Below are 27,204 nucleotides of genomic sequence, written 5' to 3'. Positions count from 1 at the left end.
TAATCAATAGAGGTGTTTATATTTTAATTCATTTTTAAAGACATTTGATCGAGTTTAATCAAGATTTAATGGAAATTTGTCCATTATATATAGTAAAAATATCAACTATGACCCCCCCAAGATGGTGTCGACTTCAATTATGATGCACTCTGTGATGTCTGTGAAAACGCTCTAAAGGCTTAATTGAACAAACCTGTAGATAAGGATTCATATACTGGGACATGTATATTACGCTGTGACTCAAGAGTGGGTTAGATGATGCAGCTCTGGAGGGTGGAGGGTGCGGGGGTGGTGGATAGATTAAAGAAGAAGGTCGATAAGATAGAGAATCATCCTCTTTCAGACTCGGTGACAGAAGCTCAGACGTCAGTTCGGATTTCGATGAAGAATCTCTTTGTTTGCTCTCAATATCTTCGCCCTCCTCATCCTCGTCCTCACTTCGTCGATCATCATTAATACTTGATTCCTTTGTAGAAGATTCGGCCTCCATGATAATAGATTCTTTCTGTGGAGTATGGACTTCACAACTTGAAAGCTTTTCCGTAGCAAAGTTTGAGGGTAGGCTATAGTTGTCATTATTATTCTTTAAACTGCTTAACCAAGGCCAGTGCATTGAGGATTGTGTTGATGGAGAGTTGGATCTCAGTTCTAAAAAATTGTTGTTGCTTGAGGAGGAAGAAGATGAAACCGGTGGATGAATTGACGTTGGTTGAGGAATTGATGGATTCTGCTTTGACTTCATTTCTGCTCTCTTGACTGCAGCTCGAGTGTTTTTAAACCAATAAATTACATTATTAACGTCCAAAGCCTTTCTTCCCTTACGGCACTCAAGGGAATTTAATTCCTTCACAAATTCCTCAACCTTTAAAATAGGTAATTGGCTTATTATTGATATTATTTTAAAGTATATTATATTACTTGTTGTCTTGTAGGATGATTATTAGCTGCAAACCATTTTTGAAGACGTGGTATCTCTGTTTCTGGATCAAAACAGACTCTCATTCTTGGTTTATTAGTGGTAAAAGTATCCACGTGTCTATTACTTAGAAAATTATTCCTCATTGGCTGAAAAAAATATTATTCATACAATAAATTAATATTTGCCGTAAATATAGTTACCACTTCTTTCGTGCAACCATGTAGAAAGTTAACACGTCTTGCCGTATCTGCATCAGAAATAGGATCACTTATTACTCCTGAGTTAGATACCAAAGAGTCAAAATAATTTTTCTGCCAACGAAGTAAATCATCTCGTGTTTTAAGTATTCCTGGGTGAATATTAAATCCAGGGGATGGTGGAACCATTGGACCATAATTTCCAAACATTGAAGACATATTGTTAGAGTTATTGTTGTCGTCATTACTCGAATTGTTGTGTGTTCCTTCAGGTCGAAAAGATGTCATTCCCAGGTCTAATGGCTCCTATAAAATGGTCAATACATGTTCAATATTGTCACAATGATATTTGTTATAACTTACAATGGACCGAATTTGAGGGTTATTCAATGATTTTTTTAATCTCTCTGCTGCATCTTTGTAGTATTGCTCTAATATTAATGACATGATCCTCTCACGAACCTCATCATTTCTACCAGATACATCCTCGTTTGCCAGTAAATTATGTGCCCTATTTGGAAGTTTCTTCTTTTTGTAATCTCTAAAGAAGGCAAGAACAAAAAATGAGATTAATAGTAAGTTTAATGCAAGTATTTTCACTACTCTGAGCTCTATTAATAAGAACATACATACAATATTTGTTGAATAAAATCAATTACCATTTTATTTTATACAATTATAATATCTTTACAAAAGCAATAAATCTATCACAAGGAACAATCGATGATAATTATTTTATTATTTGATGAGATGTATAACTTCAACGTATCCAAAAAGTGGCCCTTTATGTATACAGGGTGTGTCAACATAACTTTCTGTTTTATTATACGTTGTAATCAGGAGTTAGAAATAGGCGTGGCGTTATTTCATTCTAGAGGCAAGATTCTAAAGTTTTCTTGGAAATACCTTAGTGAGGAACTAGTCTAAATTGACGTGGTTTGTCCAAATCAGATAATTGAAATAGGATTTATGCCGGAAGAACAAAGCTTTTTAATCCACAAAAACGAATTACTCAATCAGCTTATCATCCACAATTTTAAATTGAGATATGTTTCTTATCAAATTTTGAATATTTTTGTATCAAATAAATATCCCTCTAAAACCTCCATATGAATAGTTATTTAAATAGAAACAAAAAATCAAAAAAATTACCGGGTATTTAAATACTGAAGTTCGAGTTATTCTTTATGCCTTTAATTATATTTTAAATGACTTTTTTTTTTAAATGATTGAAACATGTATATTAGGGAGTGCATAGTTGTATTTTTTCTATTTTTCCAAAATAGGGTTAAAATTTACATCTATAAATGTAAAAATTGTCAATTGGTACCGGCAGATGTGACTAAAAAGTCCCACTCATAAAAACTGTTGTATTTATCTTAATCACAACTTATGATGTGTTTTAATGACATAAATGGATACTTTCGTATAAGTACATGATTTTCTACTACTACTTAGCGTACTCGGAATTTTATATATCCAATAGAATGAAACGGATGTCAAGGAGAACTGAAATATATATGAATGCAACACCAAAGTTTTACTTTTGAATGAAAAGTGGTCCCCTTTTCTGATGCAACACTAACTTAAAACGTAAAGAGAACCTTTATTTGCCAGCCTCGTTTTGTCTATGTTTATTCTTGTTTTTATGTAAAGGGTTAATGGTTCTCACAGAATTGTACTACAGTAAGGAGCTCTAACAATAAAATAAAAATGCGTTGTTATGCTGTTATCAAAACATCACGTTATTTATATAAAACAGCACTCGTCTTATGGTTCAGGTGTTTTTTGTCTATTCTTGCGTTAGTATCATCTGAGATCAGAATAGTTGACCTTTTTGAGTGACTAAAGCAAGATAACTTGTTTTCAATTCAAAATACAACTTGTTTTCCAAATTGAAAATTGACTTGTAACCCGAAATACTCAAACACCAATATGTAGGGATGGAAATACTGTCCAAATTGTATGAGCGTAAACCCCACGCCTAAGAGAATGTCATAAAAATATAGTTACTTTGAGAGACAACATATCTTCTGACAGTAGAATTGGATTTGTCAAAAAAAAAAAAAAATTAAAGTCCTATCAGTCCGGTTCTAATAAAAAATTTCAGTCCTAGGACTGCAAATATTTTGCTTGTATTTGCATATATCGTAGTATTAAATACAGAACCATGACTATTAGGATTTTTATTAATATAATACATACGTAGTAGCAATGTATCAAAAAAGTTATAATGACATGTAGTGTTTAGCACTTAAGACTACAGTCCCGTCCAGTTCAGTTTCGATCCAATCCAGTTTTGTCCTGCATATCAGTCCGAAAAACTTATAAAGTTCAGTCCTTGATGATGTCACTCAACTTTATTCATTCCTTTTTTTATCTGTTCTAGGACGGACAGTCCTAATAGTGGACCGAATAAATAAGGCCAACACAACTTAATACTTGTCTTAAATAATATTACTTTAAATTGATATGATATATTGATTGTATCGCTCAACCTTTCATTCAAAAAGGGGGAAAAGTTAACTCTTTGTTGGACCATAACGTCAATCTCCCCAAATGCTGAATTACTATATATTTAATCGTAAGCTTTTGTTTAGAGTTTTAGCATTGTTTAAAAAAATATTAAGAGGGAAGAATAGACAGCTGAAAAAAATCCATAAAATATGTTCATATTCGTGTTAAATAAGTAAAAAGCGTATTAAACAAAAAGAATCAGTCATTTATATGTATTTGGTTGGGTCTTGCTAAAAAATATAGTGAAGAAGATGTCATAGGCTGTTGATAAGCTTTTATTTGTGTAGGTGAATAAGGTAAAAATTAGACAATTTATATGTGACAGCATAAAAAAATAATGCATACGAGAGGATACAGCTCTATTTTGTTAGTCTCAAATTCAAGGGATCATTTCCAGAGCCAAATCACCAGGGCTGCTCGTATGATTTTTTATTGGTGGTGTGTGTGTAGGGGGGGGGGATGTTATTTTTTTTTTTTTTTTTTCAAATTTTGCCTCTAACCTTTTTACCTGACTCTAATATGAGGTGGATTTCTTTTATAAAATATGGGTCTTTTAAAAAATAATTTACTTCATTTTAAATCGAATTGCGTTTTTAGAACAAAATGTTTTATATTATTGACTTTATTTTGGAAAAAGGTCAAATATTTTTTGGGGGGACTTCTCTTAGACTTTGTATATATCTAATGGCGTTTTCAAAAGGTCTTCCAAAGTCAATGCGTAAATAGTCCAAAATTTCCGACTTAGATTGGATTTTTAACTCTAATAATCCATGGGAGAGGGGAGGTTCCTCCGTGGGACCGGCCCTGATAATCACATCTGTTTTTTGGTTTTTTTTATTGTACAGGTATAATATGACTTATTGAGCGTTAGCGATATCTATTCAACATTATTTATAATGGAAAAAAATACAGAATTGTCATTGTTCTGTATTACTAATGATATTTTCTTATAATATTATTCAAGTCACAACGTAGGGATGTGTTTTTGAAGGTCAACAATAGACAATATATATTTATATCGTGTTTCATCTAGATATATAATTACCTGAAAATATGTTCATTGATGATAATTATTAGAAACTAGAAGTATTATGGTATAGGATGAGTTGATGAATCTTCAAATATCAGACAGATTCATTCTGTAAATACATACAATATTGAAGAGCATATCTATGAAAATTAACCGTGTGGGCATTTCTACTAAAAATACATCTTGAATATGAAAGCTTTTAGTCGAAGCTAAATGTGGTTCTACATACAAGGGCCGTGTGAAAAATCTGTGCAAAGTCCAAGAAAAGGCACTACGAGTGTGTATCGAGGTTATATTTAGTTAGTAGCATACATTGGAATATCACAAACCAACTTTCATTCAGGTCGGTCAATTTTTTCTCTTTGGCATTCGTTTGAATCGAAGAATTGGTCGAAAAGATTATGGCGACTGTCTGGATTTGCAAGGAATAATCCTCATCGACTACCAATCTCACGCACCTTCACTCTTCTATTATCCATAACCATATAATGGATTTTATCAATAATTTCTGGAGTAGTAACTTCAACAGGGCGTTCAGTGTCACTTTTGCCCATATGACAACTCCGAAAATTTTGAAACCACTTATAAACTGTTTTAATCGAAGGAGCAGAGTCCAAATGTTTATCAAGCTTCTTTTTAGTCCCATGAGGTGTTTTTCCTTTCATAAAGTAATGTTTAATCAACAACACGAAATTATTTTTCGTCCATTTTTTGAAAATCACTCCACTTCCTCGATTCAAACTTATGTCAAACAGAAAGAAATTGACTGATCTGGCTGAGAGTTGGTATGTGTTCTTCAAAGAGATGCGACTAACAAAACATAACCTCGATACGTGCCATTAGTGCCATCTCTTGGACTTTGCATGAACTTTTCAAACGACCCTAATAATGAACACAATATTTTTTAAAAGGTGATTTGACAAAAAAAAAATCACATTCCAACAATTACGTATCAAGGACAAAAGACCAATGTATATCTGTATTAACCATTATAATAATAATCAACAATAGCCTTTATTGCTGGTTAGTGTTTGCAACTCTCACTAATATATTATATACATATTATATAGGTCGTTTATGGTCCATAATCAATGTACAAGTCTGCCACTAAACATTATTATTGGTACAATTACATCCTGAGTGAATCTTAAGAGTAAATAGTTACTTGTGTTTATAAGAAACTATTTACAGTTAAATTAGTAATTGATCATGATTAAATGAAAGAATATATTCTACCAAAATAAATACATAATATAAACTTTGGATTGCAACTTGCGAAATAATATTTAATATGTTCTCATCCAAAATGCTAGTAATGAGGAAGGAAGGTTTGAGACATTTTTTTTTTTTTTTGAAGATCATAATGCTCGTAATGTATATACATATAGAGATAGGACGTATCTTGGAGCCATGTATCGCACATTAGTGTTATCCGAAAATTTCTGAGATCCCTACCCAAACTTTTACCAATCACAAAAAAGATTCAAGGGATTTTCTATATCATAACAAGCTTATAGTATTACTTAATACTGAATCCTACTAATAAAAAAAACTTATATTATCCATATCAGTTGTAATATTTTTATTTATCTTGAGCATTGCTTCGAGCCACATCTTCATAATCAGTTGATACAAAAATGTAGGCTGTATATAATTGGGCTGTCGAAGTTTCTTCTTCTTTTCTACTAAGCAGTTTTCTTAACATTGATCTTAATAATTGTGAATAATTATCAACTATTATTGAATAATAATTCTAAAGTTGGAGGACTTTAACAACTGATTTTGTGTCTTTTTATGTTTCTTTTTGGAGGAGAGGTTGCAAAATACAATAAAAGTAACGACCGTTCAATGTTATTGTAACTGAAATGAACTGAACTTTTTAGAAAAATTTTTTTTTTAAATTTAAATATTATATTTTTCTAGTAAAATGTAAAAATTCCTTAATATTTTTAGGGGGGTGGGCTTCAGCACTTCCAGCTATTCTCTGCGAACGCCCCTATCATAGCATTGGGGTCTTCATCGTTTCGGCATCAATATGCAGTAAAAATGTATTTCTTATTCGGAACTTATTTTATTTAGGTAAGAACTTCGGGTAAAGTGCTCTTAAAGTTCGAGACAAGTACTCCTCTAATTTTGGTGTTTCAGATCTGGAACTGGAAGATTGAGTGTCTTAAATTTACTCGAATATTTACTTCTAAATATCTGAACTGACGCGAATCCAAGAAAATGTGGATCCTTCCTATCTATAAGTATTTACTCTTGCATCAATTAAACAACAAAACATACAAAATGTACATACATATATTATATAAATGTTAATATCATAGAGTACCAAGGACAGTGCCCTAAATAAATATCAACACACACTCGAACCATAACTAATAACTATGACATTTTGAATTAACTTTAAAGTGAAATTCCGTATATATTGTAAATTAAGTTTAATAGCTTGTACACATACATTATGAACTTCATAAATATATTGCACTCTTTTTAATGAGCTATGCAATCATAAGATTCTTTGCCCTTTGAATTCATAGAAAAATTTTATAAATTATATTTATTTGTTAGGGGTGGGTTTCGGTCTGGAAATTATAGACCGGCCTGGAATCATTATAACTTTTGTAAGAGGGAACTAATTCGATCCAAATTCGGTCTAGACCGATTGTGTATAGAATAATTATATATACAGTATATTTTGTTATCTTTTCCTCTTATTAGTGTTCTGAACGTTGATTGGTTGAATACTTATTAGCCCATTGTGAGGATCTCCCAAAAGCTATGGAATAATAATTCCATATTTATTGACTGTTTTTATTCGTGTTTCTTCTCGGAGGAAAGGTTTCGTGATACGATCTAGGTAACGATTTGTCATATGTACAAGAAATGAAAGAAAATTACCTTTTTCTTATAAGAAGAGAAAAAAAATCTTGGGTCTAAAATTTCAATTTCGATCCAAAATTTCATACTGCGGTGTAGAAAGAAATATCGGTACAGATCGGTTTTTGACATAAACACTTTAAACAAAACCGAACAATAATCGGTTTCGGACCGAATACTAATATATATCCTGTTATTTTTGTATCGACACACAAAAAAAGTTACTCATAAAAAGGAATACGATTAAACATGGGCATTCGAATTATGTCTGATTCGTATCAAGAAAGAGATTAAATTCCTTATATGCATTCATTTTTTTCATAAAACATTTTAAATATGAATCTCAAGGTTTAAAAAACAAAAAAAAATTAGCAGCTGAAAGTTAAAATTTAAATAGCAAAAAACTCCCAATGAGCGTTCAAGAAAAACAAAACTTAAGGTGAATTGATATATTATGGAAAAAAAACGTCAAACACTTAGAAACAACTTAAATGTACAATTTTGGTTTCTATCCTCTGCAAACTTTTGAAAATCATTTTATCACATTTATTTGATGGATTTATAAGCGTTTACCAAAAATTAATTTCGTCGGAGTTAAAATGTGTGACTTGTATGCTAAATTTAAATTAAATTAATAATTTATGTTTACCAAAAACAAAAAAGTATGTATTAAAATATAAATACAAAAAGTTTCTAACAAATTTACATCTTACAAAGAAAGTTAATAAACAACTGCTTTTATATTGCTAATTATAAGAAACGACCTCTGCCAAAAAATATTTAAATGCAAATATGTATTTTTTTAAATGCATATTTATATTTTGTAAGAATATCTCTTTTACTTTGTAGATTATAACTTTAAGTAATATTTATTTGTATTTTTAAAATGTCTTTTTTTTTTTTTTAAGTCAATTGTCTTATAGTATTCCCATTGTCATGAAAAGGTAATTTTTTTTTTCCAACTTAAAGATGAAATTATTTTATTTAGGGAGACATTTCAATTTTTTCCGGAGTGACTACATAAATAATCGAAAATTTCTGATGAACATCCCATTTTCCCGAATCAAATGACCCACAGGGCACTCTATTGAATTAATAAAATTGTATTTTGTAAAATGTATAAATGGCATTTATTTTTAAAAATCTAATCATTTGCCTTACACAACAATATGCCTCAATCTAAGATTCTAATAATTAATGTATCTATGATTCACTTTCGGAATAATTAATACAACTCACGAAACCCTTCATACTCAATCCATTGGTTTTTATACTATTTGAACAGAGGATTTAACATCCCTTATAAATTGTAAAAAAACACTTGTCATGTATTCTTTTTTACATCAACTTGCTTGTAGGTTCTGCATAATTTTTTCATTGGTCCATATTTATTATCATGACTGTCCATGTATATAATTTATTTTATGCTTTTCTTAAGTAATATAGCTGTGTTAGACACTAAGCATAAATAAATACTATATTCACACCCTCATTGCACTTGATATTCCTTTATTTGAGTCCTGCGCAAAAGAAAAATTAAGGAATCAACATTTCCTCATGTAAGACATGTTAGTTTAGTGCTTAAAATTTCAACTATGTTTGGAGAATAATCATTTTCCTTAGTAGAAAATAGTTCTTCAGCAACCAATTTGAGATCCCTATTATAATTAATCAATTAATTTGTTATAAACTTAATAAGACACTTTATAAGTATCGAAGATTCAGATTTAAGATTCTAAATAATAAGTTCTTCAGGTAATATTTTATCACAACTTTGTCAAAGATATTCATTAGGCCTTTCTGTCGGTTATGTAACATTGCATTTTACGGAGATATAAACGATACAAACTCCAGGACTTGAATATCTAATATGTGAGACGTATTTTATTTCATACCTCACTATAATTTTGATGGTTGGAACTTCCGAAATTTGACTGAATATATCGTAAATTGACTTTGAGGGATGATTGGTCAGCTCACCAAAAGGTAATGCCTTCCAATTGTTCAAAAGAAGCTCTCCTAAAAAAAAGAGTTAGATTATATTCATTCAATTTTTTGTATCTACCTTTTGCATTGATGGTATCCTCCTGGGCGAATCCCAATTGAATTAGTACGGTTTCTATAAAGTTTCCAAAGAGAGTTCCAGTGGCTATTTCAACAAGTACATCAGAATGACGATACTTGTGTGTATTTAACTCATCACTGGATGAAGGCTCAATGATGCAGTTAATAAAAAACGGCACTGAAAGAGACAATATTATTTGAATCAACTGTATCTATGTAAGACCCTCAATACTTACTCTTTTTTTCATTTGTAAAGGTATTTCTTATTTTGAGTATGTTCTCTGGATAGGGACCAGATCTTGAGGATGAGGGATGAATATGATTTGTTGGAAGAAGATTGGGGTATGTGAGAATGTCTTCGATTTGGTGTGAGGTAATTGGGGAGTTGCTTTTTAGGTTATTAATTGAGTCTTTGCTACTCTCAATAGGCTCTAACCCTGATTTCATATTAATTTCATTCTGCTGAAAATAAAGGAAGAGTGTATTAAAGGAGATTAAACCCTTTAATCAAAATGAATGTATGTATGTATTTTTATTCAATTATTTAGACAAAAGTATGAAGAATAGAATGACATCATTTGTACAATACATAAATAAAGAAAGTTTATTTCCATCTATAAAGAGAGAAGAGAGCTTAGACGCTCAAAAACGTGTGTGCATTTTTTTTCCTATTGGGGGAAAAACTGACAGAATAGTAAAGAGTTCACCAGTAGTTAAGTAAGAGAGTGAATTGTTTTAAACGTTGTTTTTTATGGTGCATCAAATATTTCATGGAATGATCCAAATAGAAATGAAAAAGAAACGAAAAGAAGGATCGTTATGAATAGTCGTTGTTTGAAAGAGTGTTGTTCTCAACAAATTTTATTAATTATGATAAGTAGCAGTTGGAGGGAGTATTGTGAGCAAACAAGTCTTCATGGATGGTTTTATATTGGGAGTGACAAGTCAATTTGGAGAATCATTTGGCTACTTATTGTGGCGGCGTCCATAGGGATTGCTTCTATTTTTATTTATGAAGCAGTTGAGGATTTTACCAAATCGACTGTCGTAACCACGATTTACTCAACAACTGTACCTCTTTCCGAAGTATATTTCCCTGCTGTCACAATTTGTAATATCAACCAGGTATCTACTAAAAATTAGAATAAATATTACATTAGCAACCCTAGTGTTATGTCGGCCCTTATTTAGGACTAAAGACTGATGCCTTGTCCAGTTTAGTCCCGCATATCATTCCTAAAACTGATAAACTTCGATCCTTGATGACGTCAGTAAATTTCCCTTTTTTTAATGCATATAGCACTGATAGTCCGAAGGACCGAGAGTCTTAAAGACCAGTCCCAAGGATTGATAGGACAGATTCTAAGACTAGACTGGTCTAGATCGAATAAATAAGGACAGTCACAACTCTTTTTAACCCTACGTTACTTTCATTCAAACCCTAAAGCGACTACTTCTCTAGAATGTTTTGCCACCCTAATATGAAAATGGATATTTTAGCACTATATAACTTTATTTGCCAGGGGCATCTGCAGGGGTGGGCTGTAGTGCTCCCTCAAAAAATCAAGGAATTTTTGCTTTTTGTAGAAAATTTAATATTAATTTTTTTTTTCCATAAAATTTAATTTGACTTTTCAATTTTTCTTTATAAAATTTAATTTTCGGTAAATAGCTATGAATTCCCCCCTTGTATCAGTGAACAAATCGATTCCTTTTTTACTATTATATCTTACACCCGTGACTTCATAATCTAAAAGAACATTTTGAAAAATGATTATTGAATAATATTAAATTTTATAGGCTCTGGAGAATATATTACTAATAAATTAAAAATTTACATGGAAGGAGCAAAAAGATGATACACCAAGACTAATATAATTACAAGGTTAAACTATCATGTAATCAGGCTAAATAGAATTTTCAATCTCATGTATTGTACCAACTGCTGGGCAAGAATGGCAAATTTTGACAAAACACGCAACCACTTATAGACTATGACGTCACTATTGCTAAAATTTTCAATTTAATGTATTTTACCCACTGCTCGGCAATAAAACAGAGTTTTGCGAAACACACAACCACTAATACACTATGACGTCAAATTAAAGAGCGTGGTGGAAGTCAAAAATCAGTTGTACAGGCGTTATGGGATAACCTTGTATTTCTATTAACCTTGATACACACTATATATTACAAAGATATTTTATCCGCTCGGTTACATGCCAACCTATTTAATCACATAAATGATTATAATTATGTAAATAAATTGTAGAAATTTTGAAAATGAAAGTAAATAAACATAATATTTTTCATACATTTAATTACATATTATTATTATAAATTATTTAATCTATTAGTAATTGATTACTAAGAACTTTGCATATTATAATCTTCAAACCTTAACAACTCTCCCTTTCTAAATAAAGAGGTTAAGTCTATGCTTCTTTTTTGGGGAGTGAAAATGACTCGAATCTTATTTCCCATGCTTCCATAATTTATCATGGAGTTTTAATAACTACATACAATATAAAAGCATAACCACATAACCTATTTACTTTGAAAGGGAGAATTGTTGAGGTTTGATTATTATAATATGAAAAGTTCTTATATCTGTATTATTACACACGTATATACATGTGCACCCATGATAGTCATAGATGTGGTACAGTGATGCTAATCGTTAGCATTTTTTAGCTCGTCCGATTTTTTTTAAGTGGGCAAACTAAAGATTAAATTTGTTGTTTTTCTAAGGTGCCATAATTATTATTTAACTCCTGAGGGGTGGACTTCATTTTCTACTACAATTTTAACATATCCAAAACCTGATTGAACATTGGTGTGTGCTCATAAAAGACGGATAGTAACATTGATGACTTGCTGCAGATTTATAATTGTAAGTTGTGTTGGGTTTGTCCTTATTTATTCTGTTTAGTTCGGTAATAGAATCGGTCCTATCAGTCTTTGGAACAAGTTTTCAAGACCGTCGATCCATCCTTCGAACTCTCAGTAATTAAACTGATTAAAAAAATAAGAAGTACAGTTCAGGGACGTCATCAAGTACCACACTTTATAAGTTTTAGGGTTAACATGCAGGACTAAACTCGACAGGACTGTAGTCTTCATTCCTAAATAAGGACCAACTCAACTCTATTTGTAAATCCTTGTTCGACTCTGAGTAAAATTGAGGATCGACATCGGAGCTAAGGGTTTTTATCAGTAACTTGATAACTCACACTTACATTCATGAATGTAATTGTGAGATAAAAATACACGAATAAATGTTCTTTGAAAAAAAAAAATCCTAATTACAACACTTGAATCAAGATGAATTAATTTGGTGCAATATTTTTTATATGCATTAGTGTTCTTCAAACCTAAGTGGTATTGACACACATTATAGACTCTTGATCAAAATTAGTTCTAATTGAGTAGCTATAGTGTTTTATGCACTTTTTTAAGGAAATATAATCAAGGATAGAATAGGATTGCATCTATGAACATACTTACATACATAGACAAAATTGACAGGAGAAATTGTACATATACATATATATAAATATATCGATTATCAATATTAGTTTTTATTTGAAGGTACCTACATCAATTATTGGGTCGATTAATTTTTTCTTAAATATATTATTACATTGCCAAAAAACAAACAATCCATTAACAGATTTGACTTCCATATATTCTTTCAATGACGAAAATCAAATAAACACATGATGAATACTTATTAATGTGAAAACTACAAATTATCAATTATTGTATTTAAAGGAAATAATACACAAAGAAAATATATGTTCTGTATTCCCCAAATCCCAAATTTGTCTTGTATAATATTATTTACTCATATGACCAAAATTAAGATATAATTTCAAAAAGTGATTGTTTTCCTATTCTGAAAAGGAGGTGGCTTTTGTACATGGGGACAAACTGAATCCTTGTTCACATTCATAAAGGGTACATCTATCCCCTTTTTGAAGTCACCTGTTATATTTTTATGTGGTACAGGCACTTTCAGAAATACAATTTATCTCATCACTGTTGAATATTCTGAATCCCCTTTCGTCCAACGTATGTAGTTTTCTAGCCATTCGTAAAAACTCTCAAGGATTTCTAGTTTCAAGTTAGACATATAACTTCAAAAGTATTGAAAGATGGTTCTAAAATATTTTATCTCTTCTTGAATTATCTAAATATTTGGACATAATATGTAGATACATGAATGGGGAATTAGGATTGTGGGACTACCTAAGGGATTTCAACTTATATCTTAATATATTCTTTTGTGATTAAGTTACATAGTGATAAAAACATTTTTGAAAATGGGAAACATATATTTTTGTCGATATAGGTAAAAAAATTACCCCGGCCAGACAAATAAATAGTCACATGGTATAATGAACGAAAGACCATTTATAAAGGATTTTTTATCCTAAAAGGATTTGTTATTGTAGTTTAATTAAGGGCTGATTCAGAGTGAAAAAAGTTTGCAAGACAACATAAGCAGAGCAATATTAATAGTTACATATATAAGATTAAAAAAATAAGTTGTTATGTGCTTTATTCTGATGGAAGTTCAAGATCTTATCGATGTCATCTTTAGCAAAATAAATAAGGGGAAAATTCTGCAAATTTTGAAATATTATGTTTAATGACTAATAAATACATTTTGGTCCATAGAGGCAACAAAGATATATGTATAATTTAAATTTCTCAAGGAATTCAATATTCTATTTCTTGACGATATTTACGTATCAGCTCCAAAAATATAAATAATCAAAGCAGTTATTATAATTTTGGACACAGCATCAAAATATACATTCCAACTACTATTTTTTGAAATCTTTAATATAAAAGTAGCCCTATTAGCTATCTTTTGGAAATCAAATAAATCATGCATATGTGTGTGAAATACATGCACAATCGTAGTCATAAAGTCATTTGCATAAATTTGTATTAAGAAATTCGAATGAGAGTAAATTGCATGCATAATTATTTTAATACAAGTAAAAATCTGTGAAGATATCGTACCATTTTCTATTAAATAGTTAATGTTATTCCATATTAAATTCCCTTTCTTTTTCTTATTGTTTTTATCACTGTTATTACATACATATATGCCATTTTGTTTAAAGCAATAAAATTGTACGTTATTATTATATGTGCAAGTTATTTTTAAGAAGTAATCTATGGGAGAAATATATTTATCTATTTATTTTGCGAATTAAATGACTTTGCTAGATTTAATGGCAATAGTTATTAACTTTTTTTAGAGCTGTCATTGTCTTTGAGTAATGGAAATTCAAAAATAAATGTACGTACATATGAATAAACTATTTCTTATGTAGCTTTTAGGTTTTTTACTAGAAGTCACTACTCACTAAATCCTAGTATTAAATGATGGCATAAAATACAATTACAAAATGGAGGCCGTTTTATGTTATTCAAAATTATGTATTTTATCTACAAATACATTAAGCTAAGTAAATGAATGAATAGTTATCAATGTTTTTTATGTACTTACATACCCTTATGAATAATATAAAATGACGTAATTAATGAATCTCTTATTTGACTTTAAGGTACGAAAATCCTTTTTCAACGACCTCAATATAAACAATAACAGAACCATAGTGGATCTCCTTTATCAACAATTCTATACTGGCTCAAAGGATTTCCCTAATCCAGATGAGGCTGAATTCATACGAAATTTATTCAAATCTGAGACTTATGTCAAGAGTGAGTATCAATATCATTGTTTAACACAAAGAGGAAGTTGTTCTCAAAGTCAATTGGCTAATTGGACGGCTTATTTCGAGAAATACGGAGAATGGATTCAAAAGGGCTTTCAATTCACTCGACTCGCCGTCCAGGAACCTTACGGTGTAATGATACTTAGAGCTAGTTATGGAACTAAGAAACGCTATGGAAACTCTACTGACTTTAATCCCTACTTCGGAACTGACTATGGGATTTGCTCCATTATTAAGCCACAAACTGTTTTCAATTCAAAGTATGACTCCATTCCATATTGGGATAAATTATTCGGTAAAATCAATTGGTCAATTCAAAAAGGAGCTCAAGTTGGAAAGGCCAATGGGTTGAGGTAATTTGATTTGAGTATCTAGAAATGATTTATATGTAATTATCCGCAAACATGAAAATTTACTACGTATTTTTTGTCCGCTGTCAGTACCCTTGTTCTTAATCCTGTCCTGAAAGTTAATCTATTGAGCTCGAATTTGTTGTCGAGAATAACGTTTATTGGCCAACTGCTATTTATATAATTTCTAAAGTTTTTAGAAGAAAGGTTGAGAGATCTCATTGGAGTATATATGTGTAGAATATACATATATATTTTATTTGCAACCAATCACTCATAAGTAATATTTATTACATAGTACGCAGATCTAATCGGAATCATTGAACGTACCTGATTAGTGGTTAAAAATCAAAAACACATAATAAATTTTGTTAATTGAAATAAATGTTATTTCCCGTAAATAAATCAAATTATGTACGAAATATACATACATATCGTTATTAAGAAATTAAAAAGTATGAATAAATGTAACACTGTAAGGTAGTCAAGAAACGATGGTATCAAAAATTTATTACTCAAATTTTCACTATAAATCAACAAACATATATCCACAAAAAAGATCCTTTCTAAGATTCAAAATATATATAAATATATTTTAAATTCTTTGATGCTCATAATAATCACTTAAGCCTAGATGAACATGTCAATGGAAACCCTTGATCAATTTACTAACATATATATATCATTAATTAAATGCATTCAATGTATAAAATCATATGCGATTTCTAAATTGAAAAACCATATATATTACATGTTTGTATTCTAAAGGGACTACAAAGTTTTTAAAGGCACTCATAATTTATTTTGGAACTTTCTTGATGTATTTGTCCACTAAATGTAAAAAAAGTAACAAAAATTGCCTATATAATATAAGAATAGTAAGTAAATACCCTATCTAATTTTCTCCTTACACGCCAAAGTATGTAGCTTTGCTTGTTTTTGTCCAAATATGTAGAATGGATTTCAAAAAACAAGGAAAATTTACCTGCCCACAAGAACACCCCATTTCTGTAAAATCCTAATATATACAATAACAATTAATACTTTATTTAAAAGAGAGAAAACATAAATTTTAAATTATGCCACATTTGTTGGAATCAAACTTCTAGTTGGTCTCTGAGATCTGGATGAAGTTGATTTTGTATTATTAACGAATTCAACATTCAATTGCATGCTGTGACCACATACTAAGATTTATCCGGTTGACAATTTTGTCGAGAGAGAAAAAAAAAAGAGAGGCTTTATTAATTGTACCATTATTAGCCCCTTGGATTTGACCTTGATGACTCTTAGGTCAAAAAAGTATTTTTTCTCTTATGTGTTATAAACACAATTTATGAAAGGTTGCGTTGAATATAGCTGTTTAAGCCCTGAGTTGAAATTGGAGTTTCCATTACAAAGTTAGGTGTAAAAAAGGAAACTTGCAACTCTAATGTCTAATGGTCACAAAGTCAAGGACATTTGCAAGCCTGAAGACATGGGTAAGACCCTTGTGTACAAGGAGAGGGAACTTATGGAGCCTATAGAAGGTACCAGTTGTAAGTTTGGATCTAGCCAACCCGCCCATAAGCTCCGGAAGGCCACAATAGTAGCCATGGGGAAGTAACAACATACGGCATTCTGCTCAACGGTGCCCAATTTAGTTAAAACGTTAAATACGACTTTCTGGCGGGCTATGAGATAAATTGATCTTTAATTTTATCTTTCCCGAGAGCAACATCTATTTCCCGTAACATCCAACCATTCCGTTCATAAATTGCATTTTAAACTTATTTTTTCGTAGACCGGTAAATTTTCTGCCTTTTTTTAAACACACTGTATATTGTACCGACATAAGCTATAAACATTATTAGGATAAATTTGTAGAGAGGTTTTTCTAAGGATTTTTGTAAGTGTATCTTAAAACATTGTTTTGAATTTGTATGTTTTGTTTTAATGCAACAAATATTATAAAATACAATATTTTTATGATCGCAAAATTAGTTGGAATTAGAAATTTCTTTAAATTTTGAAAAAAAAAGAAAAAAAAATCCCAATTGATTTTTTTTCATTTGATAAAAATGAACCTATTTATGTAAAATTAAAGGAATATATTTATTTGTCTATAAATAAGTCAGAAACTAGATGTAAAAATATTATTGGATTTAAAATTAAAGTACGTCAATGTCATATGTCTGCAAAATCAGCATAAAGAACAATTTAGAAATGTTCTTGTAACTTGGTAGGATTGATTTGGATAGCCCTATTAAACTTAGAAAGTGCATATAAGGAGTCGTACCAGAACTTGTAGAGTCTATGGGCAATTGAAAAAGGCACCAACCCCCATTCATGTGGGGGCTGGGGGAGGAGACAGTTTGATAATAATGAACAAATTACATATTATTGAAACTTAACCCTTGCATAACTTTTTATTAGAATACCTATGGTTATTGGCTACACCAGTTTTTGAAGTTTCATGTAATAAAAATTACATGATTAATGATTATGTGACCTCATAAACTGTCTCCCATAATGAATTGGTTTCGGCACCCCTGCCAATGACTCCTAGGCCCTATCCGTTTTTGCATAACTTCTTCCGTCCAAAATTTAGAGTTTTCCAGCGATATCGAAATAAATATTAAGGATTGCTCCTGGATAATTAAGCATCAAATATGTTCTAATTTGATCATAAATTTAAGCCAAATATATTCACGCAATTATTTCCAAAAATAATTTTTGCATGAATGAATTTCAATCAACTTTCTGTTATAAAATGTTATCTGACGAGCGTCACTCATAAATATGTATATATATATATATTCATCATGTTGCTTTGACGGCGTATAAAAATAAACTCTCCATAATAAGCATTATTCATTTTATTAAAAATTATAGATGTAAATGAGTCCGTAACATAATCAATAACTCGTGGATTAAGCTTTTGAATCATGTGAAACTTTTTTCGTAAATCAGAGCAGATGTACAATATGAATATTCTCTAAAAATGTTGCCAATCGATAATGTTGGTTTTTTTTAAATCATTGCGTTGAGGAAGCAAAGTAATGGATTCTTACTTTTATTAATTTAAGATTTGAATTCAAACTCATATTGGTAGAATTCATAATATGTGAATGAAAATTGACTCAAATTAAATTAATAATTTTTTATGCATGTGTACTATCCATTTTTACACCTGTTAACACTTTTCCTCGTTCATTTTTGAAACAATTTCGTGGAAGTGCTATTTGTTAATTTATTTCCGTTTCTCCTGCAATTTTTTAAACAAATCGAGCTTGTGAATTCATTTAAAAGGGTAGATTGATGGAGTTTATGTTGTTAGTTATAGAATAATTCATAATGATTTTAGCACCCTTAGCCAAAAAAGAATAAAAAATGAGCAAAGAAATTAACGCCGTTCAAAGATTTTTCAGCAAATTATTCACTTTTTCCCCGCTGTAGGCATTCAGTTGTTCAAAAATGAACGAAAAGAATAGATCCAAGCCTCAAATTAGCATTTTCTTTACGTTCTTAAGCCTGATAATGTAGTATTTTATTCTGAAACTCTTTGAAATCTTTATTTGTATCTTGTACTATTTATAGTTATGTGTTTTGTGGTGTTGTTGGTCTATATCATTGTGATTGCTCTTTTTTCATTTCCATTCATCGAGCTTTATCCTCAATATTTAATGATTAAAGAAGTCGGTTTTCTTCTTTTTATTTTTGCTATAAAAATCATTTTATGAATTAGCTAGTGAATGTAGATCAAATTCACAGATAGGGAATTTTTATCGTAAAAAAAGCCTCATGATTTAAAGCATTTATAGCTCTTTGTATGTATAGGGAGTCTATATAAGTCTTTATACCATTTATGTATTAGTTAATAACTAAAATATGGTCATATGGTTTTAATGCTCTCGTTTACTTTCAATGCATATACATTAATCAGTTAAGTACAATGTAGACTTTGGATCATATTTGGATATTTAAAAGTAGGTACTCTGCTATTCTCAAGGTGGGTTATCACATCCATCGTGCTCGTACACGTATATATGTGTATAATCTTGGAATGAACCAAACAAATTTCGAAGAACTTTTTAAAACCTCAACATATCTCCTTTTCAAAATAAAGTGATCATGTTGTTGTTCAAAATTGATCTTGTTTGCAGATAATTAATTTTAGAAGCACAAAAATGATTAACATGGCATTCTTTCCCCCAAACAAGAAACATTTTCAATCACATCATCTCTTTACCTTAAATGGGGTAATTGTTGTGGTTTGAAGATTATAATATGAAAAGTTATTTGAAATTATTTTCGGAGGTAACTCCATAGGGATAAAAAAAACATAGAGTAATGATGTAAAGAAGAAATTGACGCCGAAGTAGTTGACTAAAACATTCAAATTGCAGTAGTAGTAAATAGGTAGGGGTGTTATCTCACTAACACAAAAATAACCTATGTATTTTTTGTCAGCTGTCAATTCCCTCTTCTCCCTTGATACGTGATGGCTATTTCATAATTTATTCTTTTTTTATAAATATAGAAAGTAATTCTATATATATATATATGCTCCGTTTCTATAAGAACTGGAATGCAACTTCTTGTTGATCCCTCGTCGTTTATTTAATATATATTTATTGGCCATTTTATTATTTCTATGAGGGAATATTGGCTGTGATACACGAATACAAATGTTTACCTACTTCTTGAATAAAATATTACTAAACAATATTTTAATACGAATTTTAATTTAATCGAATAAAATACTATGCAGATTCTAATTATATATTTATCATTTTAAAAATGGTGAAGAAATAATAAGAGAGTGATAGTCTGGGAGTACTTAAGATATAAATGGTATATAATTGGTATGATTGACTTATTTGGCTAACTACCAGATGATTTGGACCTGTTCTTTTTTCCTTCTGGATGAAAGGTTGTGTGATAAAATAAAGGTAACGACGTGAGGTATGTTAGAAACATAGAGTGTGCATCTAATATTTTTATGTTCAAAACTCCCTCCCCGTATATAACATTTGATTATATTTTTATTTATTGAACTCTTCAATTTTTATAGAAGTATAGGATGATTCCATACAAGATTGATGTGTTAATAGCTATATTTTCAATTGTTTTGGTCAGCTAACCTTCGCTTTCTAAAAAGTTCCCTAGCTTTTTCTCAGTGTAAGCACTCTATGGGTAATCACGTTTCGACTAATAATGTAATAAACGCAAAGTAGCGCAAACTACTAATAAGTAAACAACGCTCTTGCCCTATTGGCTAACAACCAACTGATTTTGGGCTTTTTTTTCTTTTTTCTTTTTGGAGGAAAAGTTGCGATATACAGGGTCAAGACTGAAAAATTAGAAAATTTTAAAAGCCGTTTTCACTGATACATATTTTTATTTTATGCCATTTTGATGGCAAACTTTTGAAAAAAAAAGTTAATAATTCAACCATTTTTGTACACTTTTTATTCAATGTCCCCCATTTTGAATGATGGATTCAATATGGGGACCAACAGAAGCACAGCTGGCCTCGATGAAGTCCGAAGGCAAGTTTTCCACTCCTCCGTAATCACATCTTCGGGGTATCGGCATACGGATGGGAAGTCTGGTTTTTCTTGCCCTCCGAGACGCAACAAACAGCGAAGTCTAGGGAGTTCGTGCCAAGTACAAAATTGTCAGACTTTTAGAACTGAGGCTAGACAGGGTCGAAGAGGATTCTAATTTTTGAGTCCTTATCCGGTACAATAAAGGTTCCGATTTGCTGATTTAGAGAAGTTTTTTCTTTTTTTCCTTTTTTGCAGGAAAGCTTAAGAGATATAATAAAATAATTGCATAGATAACTATATTCTCTATGGTCATTACGGACATTAACTCTTTGCATTTTTTAACCTTCCAGGGCCTTTTCTCTTGAATGAAAGGTTGAGAGATGTAATGACTATCTCTTTGCGAGTAGTTTATTGTTCCTTGAATACGGCTTGTACAAATTATATTTGACGATAGCTTAATTTAATAAAGTATTGATTAAAAAAATGAAATAAGTAATAAGTATATGGATGTATAATGTATATATATGAAATAAGAATATATTGGGAGTGATAAATAATATGAAAGTGACGTATACTGCAATATGCAATCATGTTTTATAAATAATAGGGATAATGTTCATATTCATGTTATTCTAAGTTCTATAAATACTTTTGTTAAAATGTAAAATTCGATTGCAATATTCTATTAATTAAGAATGACCCTCTACAAAACCCTTTCATGTCATTATAGGATTAAATAATCCGGAATACGGTAAAAAAATATTATAAAGTTTTGGGTGTAAAGTTTCTGTTAGTTTGAAGATATAAAGACAAAATAAATTACCTTAAAACAAAGTTTGTAGGTATTTAAATCATATAATTTGTTATATTTTTAGTATATTACTTGATGCTGAAACCTTCGACTACACATTCCATTTAAAGGCAGGAGAAGGCTTCAAAATAGCCGTTCATCATCACTTGGATCAGCCCATTATGAGTATTAAGGAACTGGATATTTCCCCAGGATCTGTTTTTCAAATAGCAGTTACTCCTATACTCATGTCAACTACAGAAGAGGCTCGATATCGGTGAGTGTTTATCATTCCGATTTATTTAAGTATTATCCATTGATTTATCTGCAGGTTTAACCCTATGGAACGTGGGTGTTATGTGGAGGGGGAATTACCCCTCAAATATCTTCCGTCAAGTTTGTACCGCTATGAAATGTCAAATTGTTTATTTGAAGCCGGCTATGAAAAGATTTTGGAGGAATGTAATTGTACTCCAAGTTTTCATCAATTAGCAAATAAAGAAGTCCCTCAAATATGTTCCGGGCCCGGGCTCACATGTATGAATAGAAATTTACGTTACATTGGGAAGTTAAATAAGGTAAACCAATATCAACTCTCTCATATAAACCAAGTAGCTGTTACCTATATAAGTATGTAATTGTGCAAATTTGATCAATGATTCTATTTGTGACTTATTTAAAAAAATAAATCAAATATCGAATGATTTACGTATTCTTCATGAATCCTAACCTAATTTTGTTCAGGAATTATTTATGTTTAATTGTATATATTAAAGGAAAAATCAATGTGTCTACCAAATATTGAGAAATGTAATTATTATCTTATTGGTTGATAATATTTATCATACATTGAATTAGTAGCAATATCTGTGTGAGTGAAGTGCTCATAAACAAAAAAGAATTGATAAAGTATTTATTTTTTTAAATATATTATATCTATGAGTAAATTCACAAGAAACTAAATAGTTCTGAGATCAGATAACGGTTGGCGTTATTAGCGTAACAAAAAAATATGATAGTTATCGAAGAAAAGCCTCTTAGTCAAAATTAAAAAGGATGTTTATAGCGCAAACACTTGCAATCTTTTTTAGGAAGACTACTCCAATCAATTAATTTGCTTAATTTAAGGGAAAGCAAGCCATGTCTCTCATCACCTTGGCCTACGTTTATAAAACATTTTCTAGTTCTAGCAATAATTTTGCATTGAATGAACCATTGATCCACGTAGAACAAGCAGGGCGTCTGCAATGGGTGGGGTGGAGGAGCTGCAACCCCCAAAAAAAAAAGAAGATTTTTTCTTTTTACTAGAAAATGTAATATTTTTTTTTTCAAAAAATTTAATTAAATTTTTCAAATTCTTGTTATTTTTTAATATCCTATGAAATAGCTGTACTAAATTTTTGAAATTTTTCTCCGAATTTTTTTTGATTTTCTATGAATAACTGTTGTTTTTTGAAATTTAATTTTTGAATTTTTTTCAAAAAAAAAATCAAAAGCCAAGTCCCTTACCCTCAAAAAAACATACAGTTAATCCTGCGGACACCCATGACAAGGCTAGACATAATATGGCAATTTAATAGTATTTAGGCTCAGATGCTTCACTCAATCTTTATTTTTCAATCTCTTTGTGAAAATATGTCTATAGACATAAGTAGTATTTCATTATGGAGATAAATCATACAGAATTAAGAAGATCAATTTATAGACATAAATAATGGGACTGCGATGCACTATTCCTAATCAAGGAATGCGGCACTTTTGCCGCATGTATCATAATAAAGTCATCACTCCTAATGAGTTATTTTTTTATTATTATTATTTGGACTGGGAAGCCTACATAATTATCCATGCATAGATATTTCTTAAAGTGAAGTTAATTAAATATTGTGAAATAGCATTTCAACATTTTGAAAGATCAAGTTACATATTCAAAATCACGTAATTATTGGACGATGCTAAAGAAATTTAGGGGAAAATGTATGTATAATCATAATTGTAATTCCTTGAAGGAAATATCATGCACATAGTTTTCACTTGAAAGATCTCTTATACCTAAAATAACTTTTTTCTTTTTTCCCTGTTTGAAAATTATTTTATGAAAAAGAAATTTCTTTTCAGTTTGCCTAAAAAAACTTAACGAAGAATCACTCAACAAATGTTTCATGCAACAAATCAACCATAAACATGCCATACATAAATACAGACATAAAAATAACTTATTTTTACTGTTATTTTTACGGTTATATATCAATAAATTTTTAGTGTGAAACATATTTCTGACATTAATTTGCTAATTTCTGCAATTCTATAATCCTTTTGTTTATGATTTATTTCATGCTTAGAGCTTTTTTCTCACTCGATTGCTTCTTTTTAGTAGGAGATTATATTTGATTGATATTCCCATACAAATTGCAAGAAGCATCTTGATAGAAAATGTAGGAATTATTTTAATCTTTTTTTTCACTTATGTTAAGTCCATAATATACAACTTAAGACTCGAAACTCCAAAAAAATATTTCTCTATTTGGAAATTATATTGAGTTGAATTAAATGAATTTACTGTATTTTTAACAGCAAATTGTATAATTTAAATTACTAAAATTATTTTTATTGGTTATTAAAAGATTTTTTTAAAAAAACCATTTTTTTTTGTAATAGGATACTTATGAATATTTTTACTCATTTTTTTATGTGATATGAAAAGTTATGTAAGGATGTGATGAACAATTTATTCCAAAAATAAAACACTTTGTTATAAAAAATAATTTATAGATTTGACTTAAAATTTCAATGACGAAACTGATTATTTTTATATCGTTTATTTTAAAGGTTGGAAAGAACCAGGATGAATGTTTGAGCGCATGTGATGACCAAATTAATAGTGTAAGCGTTACTTCCTCAGATTTTCCTAACCGTGAAACCTTTTCGAAGCGTGAGGAATTTTGCCTTGCACTCCTTAAGCTCGTTCGAACATGTAACTCTCGGAAAAAGATTTTCCTCACAGAGAAATTCCCTACTGTTTGCGATAATATTAAGTTGGTATCAAATAAATCTGGCGTTCGCGACAGTCATCTTTGTCAAAATCGTAACATATGGGAGCCAAATAGAGAGTTAGGACTCTCTACAAATGACACAGCTGTTTTCAATTTAGAAGAAAATATTTTTCAGTACGCTAAGAAGAATCTAGCCGTTGTTAATGTCTACATCAAAGATCCTGTAGTAACGAATATACAAAGAGATCAAAAAATCCCCATTATAGCTTTTGTTGCTAATACTGGAGGTCTTTTGGGTCTCTGTATGGGATTTAGTCTTGTCAGTGTTTTTGAAATTTTATATCATATTCTGGGAATTACTTCTAAAACGATCAAGGAATGGAAGAAGAAACAAATAGGAAGGGTTGAAAACGGGAGTAAAAACACTGATGGGTTTGATTTACCCTCTATAAGAATAAAGAAGTGTAACTCATGTGGAGGAGAATTAACAGATACAGATTTCACATCTGAAAGACTGTTATAGCTTATTCTGTTATAACTTTTCTTTACTACGGAGCTCAAGTTTAGCAATTATTTTATAAATAGTTTAAAGATTATATATTAAAGATGTGATATAACTTTATTTATCAAGCATGTTCATATAAAAGACGGTTAATAAATTATGTATTCAAAGGATACAAGTTCGTAATATGAAGAAAGGGTGTTTAATGAGGTTGCGTTGTTACAAACTTATCAAAACTTCCGCAATAATTGAAGATCAAATACATAGAGCTCTTCTTTCTAATCATTGTTCATCTTCAAATCAAAATGCAGAGTATACTAGTTGACTTCTTCTTATATAATCAGTTGGAAGAAAACAATTCAAACTAAAGTTGAGTATTTAAATGCCACCAAAAACTTACTTTGAATATATATATTTAAAGAATGAAAGAAATATATAAAGATAAGGAATAAGTGTACATATATTTTTTTTTTTTCATTTCCTCTTGTAAAGAAATCCAATATTTTTTAAAAGATTGTGTCTCTTATATATATAGGAGATTTCTATTTCTTTTTATTTAATAACGTTATTTTTTTTATTTTACATTAGCATTGTTATTAAAATTTTCGATAAAAACATATTTGGGTTAAAAAAATGTCATCTATCTTGAGATGACTTATTTTCCAGCAATTTTTTTTTATTTTACATACTTTATTTGCTCTAATTTTAGGGAAGGTATTATATATAATTGGCACTTATGTTTAGATTTTCATCGTTAACTCCAATCCAATGTAATTAACTTACTGAAGCTCCAAAACACTATTAAATAATCAAACCGTCATATATTTGGGAAGTTGCCCAACAATAATTATTTAATAAACTTAGAGAGAGACATATGCTTTTAAGATCTGGTAGTATACACAGCTTGATGAATGGGCCTAGCAAGCCGTGGATGATTTATTATTGCATTAATAAATTCAAATCATTTGTCTTAAACTATAATTCGCAGTTGCGAGTCTTTGAGTACATAATTCTAGTCGATTTTATTGCTTCATCTTCGAGTTAGTTAGATTTAGTTACACATTTGTGGGCCTCATTCAAAACTAGTTGAAAAAAGCGAATGGAGGACATTTGAGGCTTCTTTTTATTTTTGCTTTTGTATTTAAATTTCATTTTTATGGTATTGTGCTCAACCATGCAATCGAACAGGGCCAATCCGAATCAATTTGTCACCCTATGCAAAATATTAGACAATAATATGTATATTCAATATTATACTGTTACATAAAGCTGAATATATTAATTGCCTGACACATTTAGTATATTCTGAGAAAATATAAATACTTCTAATAATACAATAAATAATTAAAAAATATAACATCCATAGCCAATGGAAAATGAAAAATTGAACTATGCACAAAAAGAAAACTGTAGACAAGTGTTACGAAATAAAAATATTACAACTGCACGAATATATGTATAGTGTATACCGTTGGTATGCACTTATTATTTTCATACGAAGAAATACAGTTATTAACTGGTCGGAGAAGTGCATTTAGGTCGGGTTGAAGTCGAAAACATAGACAAGTGATTTGGGACTAATTTTATCCTCTTACACGGCAAGCACTCCCCCCCCCTCCACCCCAAGGTCTTGCATTAATGTCTCTAACAATAAATAATAATAATAAAAACA

The 27,204-nt window shown here is 30.1% G+C and overlaps 2 protein-coding genes across 3 annotated transcripts in view; one reads left to right on the top strand and one right to left on the bottom strand.

The window, feature by feature from the left end:
* dve (SATB1_N and homeodomain domain-containing protein dve) overlaps positions 1–27,204 on the bottom strand; it is a 40,497-nt gene that overhangs the window by 1,325 nt on the left and 11,968 nt on the right. The window contains exons 2-8 of one of the 2 annotated variants that reach the window (XM_040717206.2): positions 9,844–10,069; positions 9,609–9,785; positions 9,439–9,562; positions 1,480–1,657; positions 1,120–1,422; positions 919–1,065; positions 194–862 (exon numbers count right to left, since the gene is read on the bottom strand). In XM_040717206.2, coding sequence (XP_040573140.1) covers positions 194–862; positions 919–1,065; positions 1,120–1,422; positions 1,480–1,657; positions 9,439–9,562; positions 9,609–9,785; positions 9,844–10,069 — 1,824 coding nt within the window. The remainder of the gene's footprint in view (positions 1–193; positions 863–918; positions 1,066–1,119; positions 1,423–1,479; positions 1,658–9,438; positions 9,563–9,608; positions 9,786–9,843; positions 10,070–27,204) is intronic. The other variant, XM_071890188.1, reaches the window with a different exon arrangement.
* Positions 10,299–25,728, top strand: LOC121122207 (acid-sensing ion channel 2). The gene is made up of 5 exons (XM_040717207.2): positions 10,299–10,732; positions 15,193–15,716; positions 22,123–22,314; positions 22,369–22,615; positions 24,867–25,728. Exons 1-5 carry the CDS (start codon positions 10,427–10,429, stop codon positions 25,551–25,553), a joined length of 1,956 nt encoding a protein of 651 aa, XP_040573141.1. The 5' UTR covers positions 10,299–10,426; the 3' UTR covers positions 25,554–25,728.

Source organism: Lepeophtheirus salmonis, chromosome 7 (assembly GCF_016086655.4).
Source record: "Lepeophtheirus salmonis chromosome 7, UVic_Lsal_1.4, whole genome shotgun sequence".
Taxonomy (NCBI): domain Eukaryota; kingdom Metazoa; phylum Arthropoda; class Copepoda; order Siphonostomatoida; family Caligidae; genus Lepeophtheirus; species Lepeophtheirus salmonis.
The sequence above is the reverse complement of the archived record's forward strand: the minus strand, read 5'-3'. Positions and strand labels throughout refer to the sequence as shown.